Source organism: Antechinus flavipes, chromosome 2 (assembly GCF_016432865.1).
Source record: "Antechinus flavipes isolate AdamAnt ecotype Samford, QLD, Australia chromosome 2, AdamAnt_v2, whole genome shotgun sequence".
Taxonomy (NCBI): Eukaryota; Metazoa; Chordata; class Mammalia; order Dasyuromorphia; family Dasyuridae; genus Antechinus; species Antechinus flavipes.
In genome coordinates, this window is record NC_067399.1 from 377439831 (window position 1) to 377464686 (window position 24856).

The 24856-nt window shown below is 32.4% G+C and overlaps 1 protein-coding gene across 6 annotated transcripts in view; it reads right to left on the reverse strand.

Moving 5' to 3' along the window:
* The window catches only part of EML1 (EMAP like 1), a 189040-nt gene that overhangs the window by 92354 nt on the left and 71830 nt on the right, over positions 1-24856 (reverse strand). For 4 of the 6 annotated variants that reach the window (XM_051978396.1, XM_051978395.1, XM_051978392.1 and 1 more), the window contains one exon: positions 11523-11657. In XM_051978396.1, the coding sequence (XP_051834356.1) occupies positions 11523-11657 (135 nt within the window). Of the gene's footprint in view, positions 1-11522; positions 11658-16588; positions 16646-24856 lie in introns of all 6 variants that reach the window. The other 2 variants (XM_051978394.1, XM_051978391.1) reach the window with 1 other exon arrangement.

A 24856-nucleotide genomic window follows, 5' to 3' on the forward strand; every position in this document is an offset into this window, starting at 1 on the left:
TGGAAGAATGAACAAACAGACAAAGACCTACTATAGTGGCAGGAAATCTTTTTTTTTTAATGTGTTTTTTTTTAAATAATAACTTTTTATTGACAGAAACCATGCCAGGGTAATTTTTTTTTACAACATTATCCCTTGCACTCACTTCTGTTCCGATTTCCCCCTCCCTCTCTCCACCTCTTCCCTTAGATGGCAAGCAGTCCTATATATGTTAAATATGTTGTGGTATATCTTAGATACAATATATGTGTGCAGAACCGAACAGTTCTCTTGTTGCACAGGGAGAACTGGATTCAGAAGGTAAAAATAACCTGAGAAGAAAAACAAAAATGCAAATAGTTTATATTCATTTCCCAGTGTTCTTTCTTTGGGTGTAGCTGCTTCTGTCCATCATTTATCAATTGAAACGGAGTTAGGTCTCTTTGCCAAAGAAATCTACTTCCATCAGAATACATCCTCATACAATATCATTGTCGAAGTGTATAATGATCTCCTGGTTCTGCTCATTTCACTTAGCATCAGTTCATGTAAGTCTCGCCAAACCTCTCTGTATTCATCCTGCTGGTCATTTCTTACAGAACAATAATATTCCATAACATTCATATACCACAATTTACCCAGCCATTCTCCAATTGATGGGCATCCATTCATTTTCCAGTTTCTAGCCACTACAAACAGGGCTGCCACAAACATTTTGGCACATACAGGTCCCTTTCCCTTTAGTATCTCTTTGGGATATAAGCCCAGTGTTACACTGCTGGATCAAAGGGTATGCACAGTTTGATAACTTTTTGGGCATAATTCCATATTGCTCTCCAGAATGGCTGGATTCGTTCACAACTCCACCAACAATGCATTAGTGTCCCAGTTTTCCCGCATCCCCTCCAACATTCATCATTATTTTTTCCTGTCATCTTAGCCAATCTGACAGGTGTGTAGTGGTATCTCAGAGTTGTCTTAATTTGCATTTCTCTGATCAATAGTGATTTGGAACACTCTTTCATATGAGTGGTAATAGTTTCAATTTCTTCATTTGAAAATTGTCTGTTCATATCCTTTGACCATTTATCAACTGGAGAATGGCTTGATTTCTTATAAATTTGAGTCAATTCTCTATATATTTTGGAAATGAAGCCTTTATCAGAACCTTTAACTGTGAAGATGTTTTCCCAGTTTGTTGCTTCCCTTCTAATCTTGTTTGCCTTAGTTTTATTTGTATACAAAGGCTTTTTAATTTGATATAATCAAAATTTTCTATTTTGTGATCAGTTAATGGCCTCTAGTTCATCTTTAGTCACAAATTTCTTTCTCCTCCACAAGTCTGAGAGATAAACTATCCTATGTTTCTCTAATTTATTTATAATCTCATTCTTTATGTCTAGATCATGTACCCATTTTGATCTTATCTTGGTATATAGTGTTAAGTGTGGGTCCGTGCCTAATTTCTGAGTGGCAGGAAATCTTAAGACAAACTGAGAAGTAGAGAATATCTGTAAAATATCTACAAAAATATTTGCAATGTATATAAAATATCTATGTCCTCAAAGAAAAACTTTGCATAGGCTTAAGTCCAAAGAAAATTCTTAAAAGAAATGAAAGTTTTTGAAAGAATTAAAAATGCTATAGAAAAATAGGGAAAGTTAATAAGAGCTATGGAAGAAAGGTTTGGAAAGAGAATTATTAATTTGGAAGAAGAGGTACAAAACTTTATCCAAAATAGAAAAAATTTTCCCTGAAAATTAGAAATAATCAAATAAATGCCAATAACTCCATGAAACATTAAAACCAAGTCAAATGCCAAAAAATAGAAGAAAATAAAAGGTATCTCAAAGGAAAACAACTGATCTGAGAGAATAAGGAGAAAAAATTTAAGAATCAAAACTATTGATAAAAAAAGAGCTTAGACATCATATTTCAAGAAATCATAAAAGAAAAATACCCAGAACTCTTGGAACCAGAGGGCAAAGCATAAACAAAAGCAATTTAACAGATACTCATCTCCTGAAAGAAACCCCAAAATGAAAAAATCCCAGGAATATTCTAACCTAAATATAAAACTTCCAGGCAAAAGAAAAAAAAAATAACGTAAGCAGCCAAAAGGAAAGAATTCAAGCATTGAGAAACAACAGTCAAAATCACACATGATTTAGAAATCTATTAAGAGTGATGAACTTGGAATACATTATTCCAGAAGAGAAAGGACATAAGCTTATAAATAACTTAAAAAACAGTATAATCCTATGGGGGAAGGAGAGGAAATGGACTTTAACAAAATACATTTTCAAGCATTCCTGATGAAAAGATCAGAGCTGAATATAAACTTTGAAATATAAATACAGGAATCAAAAGAATCAAACAAACAAAAAAGTAAACATGAATGAGCAATCATAAGGGACTCAACAAAAATAAACTGTTTACATTCTAATATTGAGAGATGATATATGTATCTGAGGACTTTATCATAATCAAGAATCATAGGGGAAATCTGATTAGATAGAGTATTTGGGAATGTTTCTGTTATAATCTATATAAATACAGAGGAAGTGGTATAGTGAACCCCACTGTCATCTGGATTGGTCAAAGAAGAAAAGACTATAAACACAAACATACATACACACAGAGCTGGTTAAAGAAATTCAGCCAGATCCCAATGAATGTAAAATAATGAATTCCCTGAAGAAATTCCATTACATATTTCCAATAGGCAAGAAGTAATTATCATATTTTATGTATTTTAAGTTCAAATAATGGGAATTCAATTACATGTAACAGCTTCAGGGGATTTATTGCTCACATTAATAGGATCTACTAGTACATTTCATTGAAGAGAGAAACAGTTGGGAAAGGAGAGAAAGTAAAGGAGAAAATAACATGAAAGGTACATTAAAACAACTAGATAGTATAATGAATAGAACACTGGACCTAGAGTTAGGAAGACCTAAGTTCATAACTAGTCTCAGATATCATTTACTAACAAGCTGTGTGATCCTGGGTAAATCACTTAATCTCTGCCTCATCAGTCTCTTCTGTAAACCAGGATAACAACACCTCCCATATTGTTGTGAAAATAAAATGAAATAATGTTCAGAAAGCATGCGAATCTCATAAAAGTTAGCTATTAGGATTAATCCTAAACAAAACAAAGTCTAATAAGGATAGATTTCAAAGATCAGCTTAATAAAAAAGAAAGGATAAGAATCTGTTATTGGGCTTGGATAAATAAAAGAAAAATGGGATATGGGAACAGAACTTTTAAATCTAAAGAGCTGATGTTGATTTCATTTCTTATCTCCTTTTTCAATATGATCAGAGAGTGAGAATCAAAGAGGACAAATGTAAGAAAATAGGATGGAGGAGAAATACACAATTAATTTAATATGAATATTATGAATGTATCCATAAAACAGAAGAGAAAAGAAGAATTAGAAAGCAGAATCCAATAATATACTGTTTACCAAAAAAAAAAAAACCATGTTTGAAACAAAATAATATTCAAAAAAATGTTTTTACTGAATCTATTTTGATTGCCTTTGATGTCTCTGATGGCCTAAAAAGGCAGGACTATAGCTATCATCAGCTCAGATAAATAGAGTTAGTCAAATGAGATGAACCGGGAAACTACATTTTATTGAAAGGTATCCTGGACACCTTTTAATTGTCAAACATTTATGTTTCATATATAGTTGCATCTAAATACTTAAAGGAATAGTTAAATGAAGAAATACATGAAGAAATAGATAATAAAAACTATGATAGTGAGGGATATCAATTTTCCCCTCTCAGATGCAGAAAAATCTAACAAAAAAATGGATTATGATTGAACAGAATTTAGAAAAGTTAGAGATAATAGACCTCTAAAGATTATTGAAAGGGAACAGAAAGCTAGCTAGATAGAGTTAGATAGACAGATAGATAGATGGTTAGATCAATCCGTTGTGTATGACACTTTTATCAATATTGATCAGAAAAGCAGAAATATTAAATACATCTTTTATGGACCAAAATGTTATAAAATTTATTTTCAGTTAAACTTAAGTTAAACCCTATTTCCCTTAGAATTAAAAACAAACTCTTTTACTTGACATTCAAAGTACTTAATTTAGATCTAACCTAACTTTACAGAGTGATTTATAATACTCCCTATAGGCACTCTATCAATCTTTTTCTATCATGTCCAACTCTTCATGATCTAATTTTAGATTTTCTTGGCAAAGATACTGGCCATTTCCTCCTTCAATACATTTTACAGAGAAAGCTAATAGGATCTTGAAGGATGAACACCATCTTTCTTCACTGCTACCTCTCCAAGTTTCCTTACAGGCTCACCTCACATACCACATCCAAGAAAGCTTTCAAGAGTCCTCCACTCATTGGCGTTCTCCATTCCATCCCAATTACTTAATATGTATGTATAATATATATATGAATGTGTATGTCCTCCCTCACTTAAATAAAACTCACTTGCATGTCATGGCATCATCTCCCTGATATCATGTCTTTTTCAAGAATGAAGGACAAACAACATGTCTTAATTACTTTTTGTATGTGTATATGTATAAACACACATGCTCAATGCCCAGCATATTATCTAACACTTAGTATGAAATGCATGTTGGACTGAAATGAATATAAATTTCACCTATTGTTATTAGGAATCTGAATTATGACAATTTACACATATCTTGAAATCTCTAAAGAATTAAACTAGAGATTCTTAATTTATAAAAAGCTTCCATATGATTTGATTCAAACAAATAATTTCAATGTGAACATTTCCCATTTTAATGGATAAAACTGACGTGGGTTAAGCACCAAAATGATGTAAGTAATGTAGATACCAGATGATGGTAGGTACCAAAGTTGGAGTTTAGTCATGTGTAGAATACACATTGGCCATTATCTTTGGCAAAAGGTATATTTATTTAGGAAAGAGGTTACAGACAAAATGAAGGAATATAACAGACACTGGAAAAGGTAAATATGAATTAGAATTGGGAGAGCATATGAAAGACAAGTTTCTCAACATAACTTACAATTTTAGCCAATAGAAAGAGAGCACCCCATGAGGTTGCGACATGCCCCTAGTTGGCAGGCTAAATTCTGAAAGGGTACACTGAGCACCCTGAAAGAATTAATTAGCTGTAAGGAGAAGTGGGGTTGGGAAGCATAGTGGAGTTAGAAGAATCACCATGTGGCATGGGATGGGAGATGATAAATAGAAAATCACCACAAAGCAGAGTGCCATGGCAGACTAACCAAAAGAAGAGTAGCAGCCATGGGATGACCCATTAGTAGATTTTATAGGAAAAATTTAACATCAGCGACACGACTAGGATTTCTGACATGGCATGGCAAGGTGAGACAGCTTGAGATCTCTACAGAGGGTGGATCTCGGGGATTTGACATAACTTGGATTTCAGACTGGACGATTTCCCCAGAGGGTGGGACCATCGAGCTAAACTGATCTCTATCAGTGACTTCTCCCAACTCGTCTCAGGGATCAATTCTTTAGTTTCTCTATGTACAAAATACCATTTAGGACCTCATCAAAATTATATGCTCTGAAATTTGCTCATAACTTAATATGTTCGAATATAGTAATTTTCATAAAAACCCACTTTTAAAAATATAGAAACCATATTATCAAAGATATTAAAAATTTTATTTTAACCAAATCAATAGTTGATTATAAGTACACAAAGTCAATTTAACCCCCCCCCCCCCCCCCCCAAAAAAAATCTCTTAAGTGGAGATTGTTTCTATAGATCTTAAACTCAAATTTGGGATAAATAAATATGTGAATTTATGCTTTATGTTCAGGTTTAAACAAGATGACATCTAAGGTTCCTTTCTGTTCTAAAGCTATGATACTATGGTTTTCCCTTATTCTGGTAGTCTGATGTGGTTTCAAAGAATGATATATAATTTAAAACTGTTTGCCACTAGGTGGCATTATTTAGTTTTATATATTTTAGGTGTTAATTCTAAATTTATAGACCTTACATATTAATCATATATGCTTGTTATAACCTTGTCATTTGGTAAGAACGTATATCTTTTCAAAATTTTTCCTGAAATTTTGGGAATCTATGCATTACATTATTTTTTCATATAATGTTTTCTCCAAATGCAAAATTGGAGGACTTTAGACTAATAAAGATGATTTTAATTTTAAACTGACTTTTGGTTTTAGTCTACTGATAAAAGTACATACTACACTCAAAGAGGGAAAAATAGCTGTTTGTATTTATTAAAAATGTAACTAATTTTAATTCTAAAGTAAGCCTAAGCTATATATTAAAATAAAACTGAAGTAGTAAAAAATTTTTATATTTTCCTATCATGTAAAAATTCTTTTTTGGGGGGTTTTATTTAAGAATCACTTAATGACTATCTATTAGATAAGACTGTCTTAATTTTGTTGGAAGGAGAGATTCAAAGACATTCTCCCACCAACACCCATCTCTGATATAAAGAGATACAGTGGTGCAATGGTAACATACTAGATTTGAATTTAAAAATTTGGTCCCCAGTTTTGGCACCAGCATTTTATATATATAATTGTATAAATGATATTATTTCTCTATATCTTGGTACCTACCTACTTTAAAGGTGGTTGTGAGAAAAACAACTACTTTCTATGGTCAGAAACTTTTCTTGTTGTCTACTCCTTTTCCTAGTTTATTACTCAGCTTTTAATTCTTTCTTAAAGCAGGGCTCTATTTCTAGGGTGGAGGGAGCACTGTCCCAAGCTTAGGGGTTTTATGCATCTGTTTTCAGAGATCCTATCCAGCACTTAACCACAAGCACTCTTTTCTGCCCTGGAATTGTTAGAAGTGTCCTCATCCCACTGAGGCTATATAAGACCTAGTATGCTAAAGTAACAGAATCCTGCTTTGTTAGTGCTGGACCAGGATTGGGGTTGTGCAGCAGCAGTTTGCACTGGGATTAAGTGCTGTCAGAGAATTGACTTTCTAAGTCCTTTCATTTCTGCCTCTTGGAATCCTTGTTTTCCTTCAAGATTTTGTTCAAGTATTATTGTTTACAGGAAGTCTTTCCTAGTTCTCCCAATTCCTAGTGCCTTCTTTTCCCACTATAATCTGTCCTCCACTCAGATTTCAAATTGATCATTCTAAAGACAAGCCTGACCATATCAACTCCCTAATAAATAGATTCAAGTGGCTCCTTATTTTCTTTACTATCAAATATAAAATCTATTTGACACTCAAAGTCCTTTATAATTTGGGTTCCTCCTACCCTTCTCAGGCTTTTTAAAAATAACTTATTCCCACAAACTCTGTAATCCTTCACTAGAGCCTTCCTGTTCTTAAACAAGATACTTCATCTCCTGACCAGGATAATTTCACTCTTTTCCATACCTGCCATACCTCTCTTTGCTGTTTTCCTTCAAGTTTCAGTTAAAATATCACCTTTTAAAGGAGCCTTTTCCAATGCCCTTTAATGCTCAATGCCCCTCCATGGCTTACCTCCAATTTATGATGTATAAACAATAGCTGTAAATAGTTGTTTGCATGTTATTTCCCCTTTATACTGTGTGCCCTTGAAAACAGAGACTGCAACTTTCTCTTACAACTTTCTTTTTATTCCCAGGGCTTAGCACATTATAGATGTTTTCTAAATGCTTAATGGTTGACTGATTGACTTGAAGGCAACTTTCACTTCTGTCTTTGTATTTTCAGTATTTACACAATGTCTGGCATATATTTAATGTTTAATCAATTAGTAATTGTTTACTTTCTTGATGAATTTTTCTTTATCATAAACAATTATATCATAACCTAGAATATTGCCTTAGTCGGGGTTTCTTAACCTTTTTTTAAACATGCCATGGGTCTCTTTGGAAGTTTAGTAAAGTCTAATTACTATTATGATCTGTTGCTTACATTCATAATTGAAGAAAATATTGAATGTCTATTAGAGGTTGCTGAAAATGGAAATGTAATTCTTTTCCCATCCAAGTTCATAAACCTCCTAAAATCTATGTTGGGTGTCTATGGATTCCTGGTTAAAAAACTCTGAAAGAATGACGAATATGGTCATAGTAAATTATCTATTAGACTAGCTGGCACCCTAAAATACTTAATTACTATATAGGGTACCATCATCATTCCAGTGTCAGTGTTTCACTTGTAATACATATATAGTTACAGGTTTAGATCTAATCTTAAAATGACTTTAAATGCAGTCAAGTCAAATGACTCCTTTTGGAGATGAGGAAACTGAAACCTGGAGAAGTCAAATGACTTTCCCAAGACCTCACAACTGGTAAATGTTATAGGCAAGATGTGAAACCAGTCCTTCCTGACTCTAAGTCTAATGTTTGAAGCCAAACCTTATTGATTCTATCTCTACACCACCAATCGCATAAACTTATTTCATTCTCTCTACTCATATCCTAGTTTAGGTATTAATAACCTTTAACCTGAACTACTTAAATAATCTTCTATTTGATCTCCCTGCCCCAAATATCTCCCCATCCTAATTTTGTTGTTGTCTGATTACTTCAATGGAATACAACTCTTTGTGATCCTATTTGGGTTTTTTTGTTTTTTTTTTTTGGCAAAGACAAAGGAGTAATTTATTTTCTTCTCCAGCTTCTTTCCTTCTTTCTTTCTTTCTTTCTTTCCTTCCTTCCTTCTTTCTTCTTTTTTTTCTTTCAAAGGAACTTGTTTGATTTGTATGTTATAAAAAATTATATGTATATAATGCATGATAGCTCTTCAATTAGAAAGTGATCTCCTTGAAGGCAGGGATCACTTTGCTTTTTTTGCGGAGGGAGGAATAATACTCAGTTATACTTTTCAGAAGTTTAATTAAATCCTCTCATAAATATCTTTAGTGGAAATATTTACTCATTGCATTTACAAAAGCTGCGGGATTTCAAAGATAAAACAGAACTGAAGTTTGCACAATACAGAGATTCCTGTGGAAATCTTTAATAAGAATCAGATGTACAGAAAAAGAGCCAAGTTTACACAAACACCCAGATCTAGATGTTTCAAGTCCACCTTTCAAAGTCTCCTTTTGAATTCAGAGGAAAATGATGTGCAGTCACAAAACATTCATATTAATTCATGTTTATTTGCCCATTTCAATTACGTCAATATCTAATAAGCTCCACATAGTATTTCCATCTCATTATTATAATCCTCTGATAAGAAACATATTGATAAAAGTAATTCAAAAGTAGACTATTCCAATTATTTAACTCATGAATGAAGCAATGATACACACAAAATAAAATATCCCAACATTCAGAAAAAGTCTATCACTAAGCTTCAAAAACATTCCTGTGAAGTGATCTATAAGTGTCATCTAGGAACCAGAGGAAATATTTATAAACTTCTTTTACAGGAATACATCAGAATGTGCAAACTTGGAAATCTGACAGCTTGTGGTTTACAGTCATAGCTTTATGACTCAGCCTTCTACCAACATGAACATTTGGAAAAAAAAAAAAAAACCATGTCTAGCCTATGTGTATAAAATCCTTTCACCAATGGTACATGTGGCCATCATTTAAAATGACAAAGCAATCAGGCATAATACCAGATGTACATGATGAAATTGGTCTCATCTACATAAGAAATGAGCTATAGTTATATTTTTGTCAATTAAATGACATCAACTAAATTCAATTTTTAAGTAAGCTATTAAAATACCCTAATCTGGCTTTTATTCAATAGATACTACTATTAGAACAAAATCTTACCTTTTGTATAATAATTTATAAAAATTAGTTTCAGTGGAAAAAATTATATAAAAAATCAAGGCTAAATGAATTTCATTAAATTAATAAGTCCATTACATCATAGTTTTTATATAATGGTCAATTTCATTCAAATGTCAATATTGCCATTTTCATTACACTTTGTTTTTCATAATAAATGAACATAAATTTGAATTTCTAGTACCTAATTTAAAATAATTTGCTAAAATTTATGCCAAATAAGTAATAAATTAAAATAGGATAAATTAACAATTATAGCACCCTATTTGGAAACGCAAATTTAGAAAAAAAGGGCAAAATTCTACACACTTATGCAAATATACAGCAACGAGATGTATTACAATGAAAACTGGATGTTTCTCTCTTTAAACATAAACATATTTGTGCAAACTGCAAATAAGAATTATTTTCAAATTTGTTTGATTGGATTTTGCTTTATTGTCAGCAGCCTGGAAATAACTGAAGCCAGAGATTTATAGGATGATAGATTTTTAAATTGGGAGGGACCTTAGAGATTTATCCCTATCATTTCTATCATCCTTTCAAAAAATTTAGTCCTATTCTGAATTTTCCTGAGATAATTCCAATCTTTTCTCCTCTTCTCCTTTTTTCCTTTATTTTTTTCTTCAAAAATGCCATTTATTATGAAATAACAAATAAAATAAATAAAAAAAACCTAATTCTCTTTAAGGGAAAGGGAATATTGAGGGAAATGATAGTAATGTAATAAAAATATTAATAAAACTAATTAAAACAAAAGAATATTTTCCTGATGTCCACAACTACTGATGCTCTACATCCCTAAATTACTTCATAATTATATTACATTTATTCTATGCAAACCTCTATCTATCTATCTATAGGACACTCAGTCAATAAATATATATTAAACATTTACTATGGGCCTGACATGATGTTACAACGTGGAGATACAAAATGTAGTCCCTGCTCTCAAGGAGTTCACAATCTAATGAAGAAGAGAAATGCAAACAACCATGTGTCAATAAGACATACACTGGATAAACTGGAAATAACCAACAAAGAGAAAGCATGAAAATTAAGAAAAATTAGGAAAGGTTTCCTTGAGAAGGTGAAATTTTAGCTAGAATTTGAAGGAAGATAAGATAGCCAGGAGGTAAAGATGAGAAAGGAGGAAATTTTAAGCATGGGGAACAGCCCAAGAAAAGAGGTTAGTGTTACTAGATTAAAGAGTATCATGGAATAAGTAAAGATAAGGCATAAGAAAACTGGAAAGAAAGAAGGAGGGCAGGTTATGAACATCAAATATATAAATATAAATATATAAATATATAAATATGATATAAACAATGGAGTGTTTCTCAAAAGAATGTAAGAAACTTGAAAGCTCTTTGGTTTTTACATCTGTATTGTTGAGTTTAGCACATTCCCATCACATAGATTTTTGTTGACTTACTGATTTTTGTTTGTTTGGATTAGTTCTCTCATACTGATGTAGGAAATTCCTGAAAAGGATACACCTTCAGCCAGTTTAAATTGACATCTATTCTATAATTTATAATCTTATAGATTTTCCTGGAGCATAGGAGGGCAAATGATTTGCCAGGATCACACAAGTCTTATCACTTTAAAAAGGGAAAAAAAAAAGTTCAGAGAGGTTAAGTAATCTGTCCCAAATCTAACAGCTTCAAGAGCCAGTCTGCCAATGAGAAAGCACAGAATATCTGGATGTAGCCCCAAAATGTTATTTCTCTGATTAATGATAGCAAAAAGGCGTAAATAAGTCCCCTACCTCTCACTGTTCTTTTTACCACTAGAAGAGCTGCTGGTGGATCCTGTGCGGTTACGGTTCCCTTTGGAATCTCCATGGCTTTCCCTCCGGCCACCTGGAGACACTCGTTCACTAGAGCTGGTTCTTTTGATGGTGCTAAAAAAGAGGAAAGCAAATTAAAATAAAATCTACACAAAGGAGAATCTTCAACAGAGTGAATGAATTTATATTAGTTTTGATTTCTGAAAGTAAGAAAATGTGAATAAAATACCATAAAATAATAATAACTGGCATTTATGTAGCACTTTGATGGAATATTTTGCACCTTAAACATTTGAAACATGCAGGGACAGTGCACTGAATCTGGAAATCAGAAGACCTCTCTGTACACTCACCATTAGCTAATGATATTGTCCAAACATTACAGTGCACATGTGAACTAAATTAAAAGGAAAATCTGGCATGTTTGTATACTAAAGTGACCCTTATATAATTCTATAATTTTGTTTCTAAAGTGACCCTTATATAATTCTATAATTTTGTTTCTTTGGTTAATCTCTGGAAAGAAGACCTTAAAATATCTTGCTATTTTTTTTACAAGAATTAAAAAATATAGATATCCTATACTTCTCACTTTTCCAAAAGCCCTAGAAAAACTGCTGATAGATCATATGGGATCATAATTTCTCCTTAGTTTTCTATCTATTTAATTTTGGGCAAACTGCTTCATTTCTCTGGGCAACTGTTTCCTTACTCTATAAAAAGATGCTTGGTCAGAATAATCTCCAAGGTATCTTCCAATTCTAAATTCTAGGATTCCATTATGAAATTCGAACTTCAGGAATTACAAAGTGCTTCCTAATATTCCTATGGAAAAGATGTATATGTAATACCTTCTGTGTAATGATAATAATGTTATCATTACATAAAAAGCAAATGGATATGTGAGATTTAATGAGTGGACACAATGTATATAGAAATACTATAGGAAATTTCAGTAGGAATGTACTGCCCTGAAATAACCTCTTTGTGACTATCTACCTCAAAGGGTTGAGGAAAATGCTTGATAAACATTCATATGCTACATAAATGGAAATTACTATTTTCTATTAACAATTTATACACTATAAGCATATATAGTGCTTATAATGCTAGTATGTGGGTATAATTATTTGTCTGATTAAGTGTAAGCGGTTGTTCCGATCTGTATTTATGTTTGTGCAAGGAGAATATATTCAGGTTACTCATATTAGTATTATATCTTCTAAATATTAATAGAATTGTCCAATATTGGGTTTAGGGATTTTGATGAATTGTTGGGATTAAATGACAGGTGGGTTTGAGCTTTAACGCTTTCTTAATTGGTGGCTGCTTTTAGGCCTACAATGTTTTGTATATGTTTCATTATCCTCTAAGTAAGTTTGTTTATATGTCAAAAGAGTTGTCCTCCTTTTGAGTAGCATTTAAATTTAAGCATATAAGATAAATACAAATAGAATGACTAAAATGCAAATATAGCCATGTAAATGTTGCATATCAATATGTAATATATTACTTACATAAAATACATCTGTAAAGTTGGTAAAGTGGAAAATATAATTGAACTTGGAGTCAGAAGTCCTAAGTTTAAATTGTGGCTTTAAAACATGGCTCATGACTTTTAAAGACTTATTTCCTCCAATGTTTAACAGACAATTGAACATAAGGGAAAGTAGAATAAGGTTCAAATCCAGTCTTGGATCCTGTTATGTTCCTTTTTGTTTCAGTTTCTTCAGTTATAAAATGAGGAAGCTGAACTCAATGAAGTCCTTTCAAATTCTACATTTATGATTGCAGTTTGTTTAAAATAAAATAGTTGGACTAAATAATCTCTAAAGTATCTCACAATCTAGAGTTTTGAGATTTCTGCTAAGGATAGCACCAACAATAATTGAAGTTCCTAGAATTGCTATTCTAGATTGGGTTGAGTCTAAGAAGGATGGAAAGATTTCACAAATAAGGAACATTTTACACATCAAGCATTTTGAAGGTCAGAGGGATATGGTTTGTAAAATGGAAGGCACTTAAGGCAAGAGGAATTAGCTGTATAATAACTCAAAAGACAGAGGAGGCAACTTGTAAGCAAGAGATAAGGCTAAATAAAGTGCAATACATTTATTTATACTGGGCAGCAAGCAGGTTTCAGAAAGAACAATTGTCCCAAGTTCAACCTAGTAGATTTTAGTAATGTTGAAATCTATAAGAAATAGAGGAAGGGATCAATTGAATATAACTCTCAGAGCAACAACTGAACCAGTTTCCTTCTTGTCTAAGTTCAGTAAGTATAAAAATAACAAAGAATACAGAGAGAATCTACAGATGACCTCATAATATTTGAAAGTAATGACAATTGAAAACATACCATCTCATCATATCAAATTAAAAATTTTTTAAACTTATTAAATACTTATTATTATATGCAAAGTCTTAAGATAGGTATTGGGGCTCAAAGATAAAAGGTAACAAAACTTTTTCCTTCAAGGAATGAATATAATGAAAGGATAGGATATGAACATAATGAGTTTATATATGAACACAATACAACTTACAAAAATGATAAAGGTAAAGAAGAGTCAAAATCAAGCATTTTAGAAAACTTGGATAGGGGAAGACCACCTTCTGCTAAGGAGGATTTAGAGAAGAAAAAGTTTTATGAAGGCAATGACCCCTGAGTTCATTTCTGAGGGGAAAGAACAATTTTAATAGGTAAAGATGAGTAGAGAATATGAGCAGTAATCTCTCCCTCTTTTGAACTCACATTTTAAGTATGGTTCATTTTGCAATTTATTAAATACTGGTTTGTAGTTATTTGTATACATGGTGTATTTCTCCTAGTATGGATATCTTATGGGCAAAAAAAGATTGCATTTTTCATAGTATTTAAGAGAGAGAATTATATATAGAAGAATCACAAAATGTCAAAGTTGTCAGCGTGGCACATGAATGAATGAATGAATGAAAAATAATGAATTTGGAATCAAATGGTATAACATGAAATTCTACCATTATCTGTACATCATGTGACCTTAAGTCGATTTCTCTGGATCCCAAATAATATATTTATAGAATTAATGAGCAAGATTATATGATTTCTAAATTCTCTTAGAGTCTTAAATCTATGATTTCATGTACTTACACATTATCTGGTCCTATTCTACTAACCTACCAAATTATAGATGAAGAAACTAAGGCTCAAACAGGCTGTCTTTAAGCAAGGCCATATGTCTTCTAAGTGGCAGAGCCAGGAATTGAATTTGAGTCTCCTGTTTCCCAGGTTTACATGGCTCCACCCTCATAACTTAATAAAGTAGATATTCCAAGGATCATTACGCTTATTTTAAGCATGAATAAACTGAAGTTCAGAAAGTCTAAATGATTTGTCCATCTATGGCCCACAAGTAATGTGTCAAAGCAGGAAATGGATTTCAAGTCTTTTGACTACAAACCTAGCACTTCTTCCACCACACTACACTGTCTTTATTGAGACTACCATTCTTTGAGAGCAAAGTCATGATCGTATTCTTTTTAAAACCTATATTCTCTAGTACAACACTGAACACTCAAAATATGATGGTTTGTCAATAAATACTTATTTCAAATAAATATTTGGCAAGATCCAGATCTTAAAATTTATTAAACTTCATCAAAGAGTTTATCTGGTTTGCTCAGATTCAAATTCATGGTTGTTTTGCTTAAGTAAACTGCCCTGAAGCAACTTCTAGTTCTAAGGAATCATAAACAGTGGGATAGGAAGAATGCTGTAGTGGAAAGAGTACTGGTCTTAACCTTAGTCACTTGTTAGTTCTTCGGCCTGAGTAAGATACTTTGCCTCTTTCCTCAACTGCAAAATATAAATAATAATAGCATTTATCTTGTAAGGGAGTTGATCAAATGAAGTGATATTTGCAAAAATCACTTAGCAAAATGCCTGGCACATGTGGCTGCCAGACATTCAAATTAGATGCATATTCCACTCCTGTTCCTTCCCTTAAATATTATACACCAAATTAAATAGTAATACTAACCAAAGATAAACTAATTTTCAGAAGACAGAAGATAATCTTTACTTATAAACCACAATAAATATTATATTGAAACACTATTCTTTCAATATGATTGTTTTGAATCAAAATCTATTTTCTCAAAACATTCAGAAAAAAATCTGTCTTTCACAGCTGGAAATTAAAAATATAAAACTGGGAAAACTGTGGGTAGTCTCAGTTGAGTCTCAGTAGTGGGACTCAAAACTTGAGCTCAAGTTCTGGATCTAATACTTACTAGTTGTGTGACCCTCGGCAAGTCACTTCACCTGTGTGAGCCTTGGTTTCTTCATCTGTAAAGTGAGGATAATGATACTTACATTACCTGCTTAATTGTGAAGAAATTATGTTGTAATTTAACCTTAAAGCACCACATAAATGAGTTGTTATAGAAAAAATTGAAGATGAATTAAATTTAAGACAAAATATAATCTACAAAATTCCCTAATGTGAAGCTTGTAGTATACCACTGAACATGCCACTTTTATCAGTGGAGCATTAAGAATTAAAAAGAGACTTCCTTAGTTTCATCAGTATTCTTGTCAGTAATTAAATATTTGCAAATTCATAGGAAATTTGAGAATTATACCAAATATTCACTATTAAAATTGTTAAACTATATCTTGTAGACATAACTGGTATTTAGTAAATGTATAATCATGTAAAATCAATATAATATTTAAGAAACTTAACAGGAATATCATTCCTGTTAATAACTTCCTTTAATATTTCTATTAATATCCCTATTGATATTTCTGTTAATGAAGATTAACAGGGATATTAATAGAAATATTATGTTAATATCATTTGTTATTTTTATAGCACATATCGGAAAGAAATCTTTGTTTTGATAATTGCATTTAAATTTCCTAAACAATAAAGGTTAATACTTAAGACAGCTATATGATGAAACAGTTCACTAAGGACTACTAAAAATTACTTTATTAAAAATAGAGAAAATCTAAAGAGCTAGAGGGTAAAACTACCACAAATCTAATATACCCTCACCTTTTAGTTGATTTATTCAGTTTACATGCACTGAGAAGACTCAAAGATCTGTTTAATCTATTTTCAAAAGGCACAGAAACAAAGCAGAAATAAAGTGAATAAGACTAAAAGTGAAAAGTATAAATAAATTACAGAAATGCATAATACAAATATGAAAACAAAAACATTTGGCCTGAATTCAGACTTAAATATGATCTACCATAATAATACAACACAAATAGATTTTTATCATCATGCAGCAGCATTAAATGTTCAAATTACCCCCTTCCCAAATCTTTTAGAAAATATGCATATGTAGAAAAAAAGCACAATAATGACTTTTTCCAAATGAAGTCTCCTGTAAATCTGAGGGTTTGTTAAATCTCAAGGTTAAAAATAGACAATTGAACCTCAAAAGGGGATATTTTAAGATAGCAAGAAAGAAGTATTAAATGAAACAAAATCAAATAAATGGCAGAGAATATCAGAGGAATTGTTTCCTCTATACAGCTGGGGGTAAATTATGTTATTATTATTTTTTTAGTAGAAGTATAGGTATGGAAAAAAATTTCAAACTAAAGGAGTAATTCGCTTTAAGTATTTTAAGGTAATTCTTTTTACTATAGAAACATAGAGAAAACATCCCTTCACCCAAAAATTAATTTTCTAAAGGCTTAAAAATTTAACTTATTGCACTGCTTATAATATATTGTATATAACCTAATAATAATATAATTGGCTTTGCAATACAGCTTTGTAAGTTTTGCAATGAGTGCTTTATATACCTTATCTCATTTGATCCTCACTTTACAAATGAGGGAAGAATTTAAGAGAATTATTGTGCAGTCACTTAATATTTTCATGACTTCACCTCCAGGGTTCCAGACACTTCAATAAGAACTTTATATATTTCATGTTCACAAAACATTTTCCTCAGAACAGTTTTGTGAGATGAATAGTACATTAATGATCAATTATCATCATATAGATATCTAGAGTAGCAAAATGATATCTCCAAGGTCAAATAAGATCGGAACTGACATAAGACTCCACCTCACTTGACTCTAACAACAATGCTCTTTTTACCACAATATAGTTAAGTTAAATGTAGAGGCAGCTGGTGCCATAGTGGATAGAGTCCAGGCCTGGAGTTAGGAAGATAGACCTAAACTTCAAACTTAACCTCAGATACTTGCAAGTTCTATGACCCTGAGTAAGACACTTTGCCTTTGTTTCCTCAACTGCAAAATGTAGATAATAATAGCATCTATCTTGTAGGGAGTTGGTCAAATGAAGTGATATTTGCAAAAATCACTTAGTAAAGCATTTGGCACATGTGGCCAAATTTAGATGCATATTCTATTCCTGTTCCTTCCTTTAAATATTATACACAAAATTAAATGGTAATACCAACCAAAGATAAACTAATTTTCAGAAGACAGAAGATAATCTTTACTTATAAACCACAATGAGTATTATATTGAAACACTATTCTTTCATTCTGATTGTCTATATTTCCAAAACATTCAGAAAAAATCTCAGTCTTTCAAAGCTGGAAATTAAAAATATAAAACTAGGAAAACTGTTATATTAAGGCAATAGGCTATTTTCTGTGTTTTAAGTAGGGAAAAAAAAACCCTGATTTTGCTGTTAACTAAAGCAGTGATAATTGGTACCAATGTCAAACAATGATATTGCTTTTCTAAAGTACCACTTTCCTAAAGTAGAGTAGATCTTCAGTTTGTATCAAGAGCTTTTCTTATCTATCATGTATCTAAGAATATACCTGTGGTAGTAAGATCATAGACCTAGACCAGGAAAGACTTCAGAAAACTCCCCTTCTTTTCCAGATAAGGAAAGTGAGTCTCTCTGAGGCTCAAATCAAATGATTTGTCTAAAGTCCCAGAGAATGAGAGTCAGAGGAGGGATCTTTCAATTTTATTAGTTTCTCCTTTTATTTTTAGAATTTCAAGTTTAGTTTTTGATTGGCAATTTCTAATTTGCTCTTTTTCTAGCTTTTTCAGTTGCAAGCTTAATTCATTGATTTTTCTCTTTCTCTATTTTATGCAAGTAGGCCTCTAGAGATAGAAAAATTCCCCTTATTACCGCTTTGGCTGCATCCCACACATTTTGGTATGTCGTCTCATTACTGTCATTCTCTTGGGTGAAATTATTAATTGTGTCTATGATTTGCTATTTCACCCATTCATTCTTTAGGATGAGATTATTTAGTTTACAATTACTTTTTCGCCTATTTTTCCCTGGCTTTTTATTGAATGTAATTTTTATTGCATCATGACCTGAAAAAAGTGCTTTTATTATTTCTGCCTTTCTGAATTTGAATTTGAGGTCTTCTATGTCCTAATATATGGTCAATTTTTGTATAGGTTCCATGAACTGCTGAGAAGAAAGGGTACTCGTTTCTGTTTCCATTCAGTTTTCTCCAAAGATCTATAATACCTAACTTTTCTAGTGGTCTATTTACCTCTTTAACTTCTTTCTTTTTGATTTATCTAATTGTGAGAGTGCAAGGTTGAGCTCTCCCACTATTACAGTTTTGATGTCTATTTCTTCTTACAGCTCTCTTAACTTCTCCTTTAGGAATTTAGATGCTATACCAGTTGGTGCATATATGTTTAGTATTGATATTGCTTCATTATCTATGCTGCCCTTTAGCAAGATATAGTGCCCTTCCTTATCTCTTTTAATTAGATCAATTTTTGTTTTTGCTTGATCTGAGATCATGATGGCTACCCCTGCTTTTTTGACTTCACCTGAAGCATAGTAGATTCTGCTCTAACCTTTTACCTTTACTCTGATATGTCGCTCTGCTTCAAGTGTGTTTCCTGTAAACAACATTTTGTAGGATTCTGGCTTTTAATCCGGTCTGCTATCCACCTCTGTTTTATGGAGGAGTTTACCCCATTCACATTTATGGATAATATTACTAATTCTGTATTTCCTGCCATCTTGTTAACCCCCGATTATGTTCTTCTCTTTCCTTTACCCCTTACCCCCTCCCAAGTATTAAATTTATGAGTACCATTTGCCTCCTGCAGCCCTCCTTCTTTAGAATCCCTCCTTTCCCCTTAGAATCCCTTCCTTTTTTAAAAACCTTTCCCTTTCAATTTCTGTAATCCCTTCTATTTATCTTACACCTTCCCTTTTTGCTTTTCCCCTCCCACTTTTCAATGAGGGGGGAGAAGTTTCTCTGTAAATTGAATATGTCTAATATTTTCTCTTTGAGCCAATTCTGATGAGAGTAAGATTCCCACTATGATCACCCCCCTCCCTTTTTTCCCCTCACATATATAATAGGTGTCCTTTGCCTCTTCATGAGATGTAGTTTCCCTCTTTTTACCTCCACTTTTCCCTTTTTCTGATACAATTTTCTTTCTACCTTTAGATCCTTTTTTATAACAGTAAATCAAATTATACATGTACTCTTTATGTGTATCCATAACAGAAATACAGTTCTCAAGAATTCTTTTTATCTTTTTATGCTTCTCTTGAGTCCTATATTTGGAGGTTTTTTCTTCAGAAATATATGGAATTCACCTATTTCATTAAATGTCCATCTTCTTCCCTGGGCAAAAATGCTCAGCTTAGCTGGGTAATTTATTGTTGGCTGCATACCAACTTCCTTTGCCTTTCAGAATATCAGATTCCAGGCCCTTTGATCCTTTAATGTGGAAGCAGCTAAATCCTGAGTGATCCTTATTGTGATTCTTTGGTATTTGAATTGTTTCTTTATGGCTGCTTGTAGTCTTTTTTTCTTTGGTTTGATAGTTCTGGAATTTAGCCACAATATTTCTTGGAGTTTTAATTTTGTGATCTCTTTCTGTAAGTGATCGAAGAATTCTTTCAATGTCTATTTTACCTTTTGTTTCTATGACATCTGGGAAGTTCTTTTTGATGATTTCCTGAAAAAAAGTGTCTAGGCTCTTTTTTTCATCATGTATTTCAGGGAATCTAATAATCCTTAGATTGTCTCTCCTAGATCTATTTTCCAGGTTGGTTGTTTTCCCCATTAGGTATTTTATCTTTTTTCCTATTTTTTCATTTTTTGGTTTTGCTTGACTGATTCTTGTTGCCTTGAATCATTTGTTTTCATTTGTTCAATTCTGAATTTTAGTATGTTATTTTCTTCATTTAGTTTTTTAACTTCTTTTTGTATTTTTCCAATTGAATTTTTGAATGAGCTGTTTTTTCTATGGAATTTTTTTCCATTTCACAAATTCTTTTTAGGGAGTTATTTTCTTTTTGCATTTCACAAATTTTGCTTTTTACAAAGTTATTTTCTTTTTTCTGTTTCACAAATTCTGTTTTTCTGGGAGTTGTTTTCTTTTTCTAGTTTGTCAAATCTATCTTTTAATGAGTTATATGCTTTTTCCATTCCACTATGTCTATTTTGTGTTGCATTTTCCAGACTCTCTTGCAAGATTTTCATTTCCTTTCCCCATTTTTCCTCTAGCTCTCTTTTAAGATCCTTTCTAAGTTCTTCTAGGAGAGCCTTGTGTGATGGGGATCAGGGTATTTCATCCCTTGGAACTTCACCTGGAGACAATTTACCTTTAGTCTCCTCAGGGTTTGAAATCTGTTCTTCTCTTTCACCATAAAAACTGTCAATTGTTAAGAGTCCTCTTCACTTTTTTACTCATTTTTTAAAAGTTAAGGTCTGTCTTTAGGGTGGGAGAGGTTTTCTAAGCAGCAGCAGCTGCACTGGGTCAGTACTGATTCACTCCTAGTGCTGGCCCTGCCACATGGAATCGTTAGCAATGCCCTGGGGCTCTATCTACTCTGGCATTTGTAGTGGTTGCCCTGGCTGCCTCCCTCCCATTTCCAATTGAAACAGACCTTTTCTGGCAATCTTTGAAATTATCTTCTGCTGATAATTTGTAGCACTCCCAATATCTGTGGGTTCTGCCAGTCCAGAATTCAGAAAGTGGACTTCATAATTATTGTGAGGGTTGTAAAGAAGGTCAGAGAGAAATGTGTGTTGTCTCCATCATCCTGGCTTTCCCTCCTAACCCCCACCCCCATCCTCCAAGAGAGATCTGAAGCCCAGCTTTCTGATTTCACACTTTGGCTCTTCCCAGTGCCATACTTCCTCTCAAGTCAAGTGATTTAGCCTGAATCCTCCAGAGAATCACCTAAGAAATTCTGATAAGAAACTCAGAAAGCCCTTGTGGCAATTCCTTCAGATCAAAGAGAACTGAAAACTCCATATTATGACCCTGATACATATATATAGACAGAGAGACATACAAATTTTAATGTTCTCTATGCTTGGAATTCCCTTCTTTCTAGATTTATAGAATTGGTAAAATCCTTAAAGACTATCTAGTCTAAATACTTTCTGAATAGTATCTTCTTTACAAATGCCCTGCAAGCTATCTAAAAGATCTTGAAAAATATCCAAAAATAGAGAATCCATTTCCACTTTTGGATAGTACTAATTTAAAGAAAGTTTATTTTTACATGGTTCTCTCTAATTGTCACCCACTATTCCTAATTCTGTCCTGGGATAAAGCAGAAAAATCTATTCCCTGCTTCCACATAAAAGTCCTTCAAATATTTAAAGACAATTTTCAAGTTCCTTATAAGATTTCTATTCTTCTAACTAAATATCCCAAATAGACTTAATATGGCATGATTCTGTATGTACTGGTCACCCTTCTGTGAACTCACTTCAGTACATCTATCTAAAATATATCATTAGAATTGAACCATGAAATTTCAGATACAGTCTGAGCAAGAGAGTACCACTTTCTCACGCTAAACATTATGCTTCTATAATTCATATTAATTTTGAAAAAAACTATCAAATTATCATCTTGTTCCATGTCAAGAGAAACATCTATCACATTCTCTCCCCATGGCATAGAAAGAATACTAATCTTGATCAGAACATTCTAAGTTCAAGTTCTGTCTTTACTATTACTTGGACAGTTTATTTAATTGGACAATTTATTTAATTTTTCCATGTCTTGGGTTCCCCATATGTAAAATGGGAATTATAATATATATACATTATAAAATTCTAGAAGGAAAAGCATTTTGCAATTCTTTATAGAGTTTTATAGAGCTCTTTAGGGATAGGGGTTATTTAATTTTTGTCTTTCTATCTTCAGCATCAAGCACAGTTCCTGGCATGCTTTTTTTTAAATTTTATTTAATAATTACTTTATATTGACAGAATCCATGCCAGGGTAATTTTTTTTACAACATTATCCCTTGTACTCGTTTCTGTTCCGATTTTTCCCCTTCCTCCCTCCACCCCCTCCCCTAGTTTTATATATGTTAAATATGTTGCAGTATATCCTAGATACAATATATGTTTGCAGAACCGAACAGTTCTCTTGTTGCACAGGGAGAATTGGATTCAGAAGGTAAAAATAATCCGGGAAGAAAAACAAAAATGCAGATAGTTCACATTCATTTCCCAGTGTTCTTTCTTTGGGTGTAGCTGCTTCTGTCCATCATTTATCAATTGAAACTCAGTTAGGTCTCTTTGTCAAAGAAATCCACTTCCATCAAAATATATCCTCATACAATATCATTATCGAAGTGTATAATGATCTCCTGGTTCTGCTCATTTCACTTAGCATCAGTTCATGTAAGTCTCGCCAGTCCTCTCTGTATTCATCCTGCTGGTCATTTCTTACAGAATAATAATATTCCATAACATTCATATACCACAATTTACCCAGCCATTCTCCAATTGATGGACATCCATTCAATTTCCAGTTTCTAGACACTACAAACATGGCTGCCACAAACATTTTGGCACATACAGGTCCCTTTCCCTTCTTTAGTATTTCTTTGGGATATAAGCCCAATAGAAACACTGCTGGATCAAAGGGCATGCACAATTTGATAACTTTTTGGGCATAATTCCAGATTGCTCTCCAGAATGGTTGGATTCGTTCACAGTTCCACCAACAATGCATCAGTGTCCCAGTTTTCCCACATCCCCTCCAGCATTCATCATTATTTTTTCCTGTCATCTTAGCCAATCTGACAGGTGTGTAGTGGTATCTCAGAGTTGTCTTAATTTGCATTTCTCTGATCAATAATGATTTGGAACACTCTTTCATATGAGTGGTAATAGTTTCAATTTCATCCTCTGAAAATTGTCTGTTCATATCCTTTGACCATTTATCAATTGGAGAATGGCTTGATTTCTTATAAATTTGAGTCAGTTCTCTATATATTTTGGAAATGAGGCCTTTATCAGAACCTTTAACTGTGAAGATATTTTCCCAGTTTGTTGCTTCCCTTCTAATCTTGTTTGCATTAGTTTTATTTGTACAAAGGCTTTTTAATTTGATGTAATCAAAATTTTCTATTTTGTGATCAGTAATGGTCTCTAGTTCATCTTTGGTCACAAATTTCTTTCTCCTCCACAAGTCTGAGAGATAAACTATCCTATGTTCCTCTAATTTATTTATAATCTCGTTCTTTATGCCTAGGTCATGGACCCATTTTGATCTTATCTTGGTATATGGTGTTAAGTGTGGGTCCATGTCTAATTTCTGCCATACTAATTTCCAATTATCCCAGCAGTTTTTATCAAATAATGAATTCTTATCCCAGAAGTTAGGGTCTTTGGGTTTGTCAAACACTAGATTGCTATAGTTGACTATTCTGTCTTGTGAACCTAACCTTTTCCACTGATCCACTAATCTATTTCTTAGCTGGCATGCTTTTAAATGATTGCTTGATTGCATCAAATCACAGAATCTATAAGATCTTTTGAATTAGATTCATGAATATTAAAAAATGATTGGTCAGAAAATATATACAACAAAAATCAACTGAAGAAGACCCTTACTCATATTAACACACAATCTGATGTATAGCCCATTTAGTAATCCCATCAGCATCTATAGCTGGGACAGAAGTTACAAACAGATAATGAATGGGGCCTAGAAATAAACAGAAAGAAAGTTAGATGGATTGTCTTTGAGAAACTGGCACAGAATTCCCACAATTCTAGGCTCTTTCTTGACACCAAAATTCATTTTAAAATACCAGTATTATCTAAGAAATGTGGCTTAGTAGACAAAAGCTATTCTTGGATCTAGAAAGATATGAGTTCATATTCTGATCCTTTTAGCATTACTAAATTTCATCTTATTATATTTTACCATATTATTCTAATCTATAGAGATGTACTTAGATTCTAACACTGCCATTTAATGCATTAGCTATCTTTGCAAACTTTATCATTTACATATTATCAAATTCAAATTAGGTAAGCATAATATCTATGGATGTCTCAAC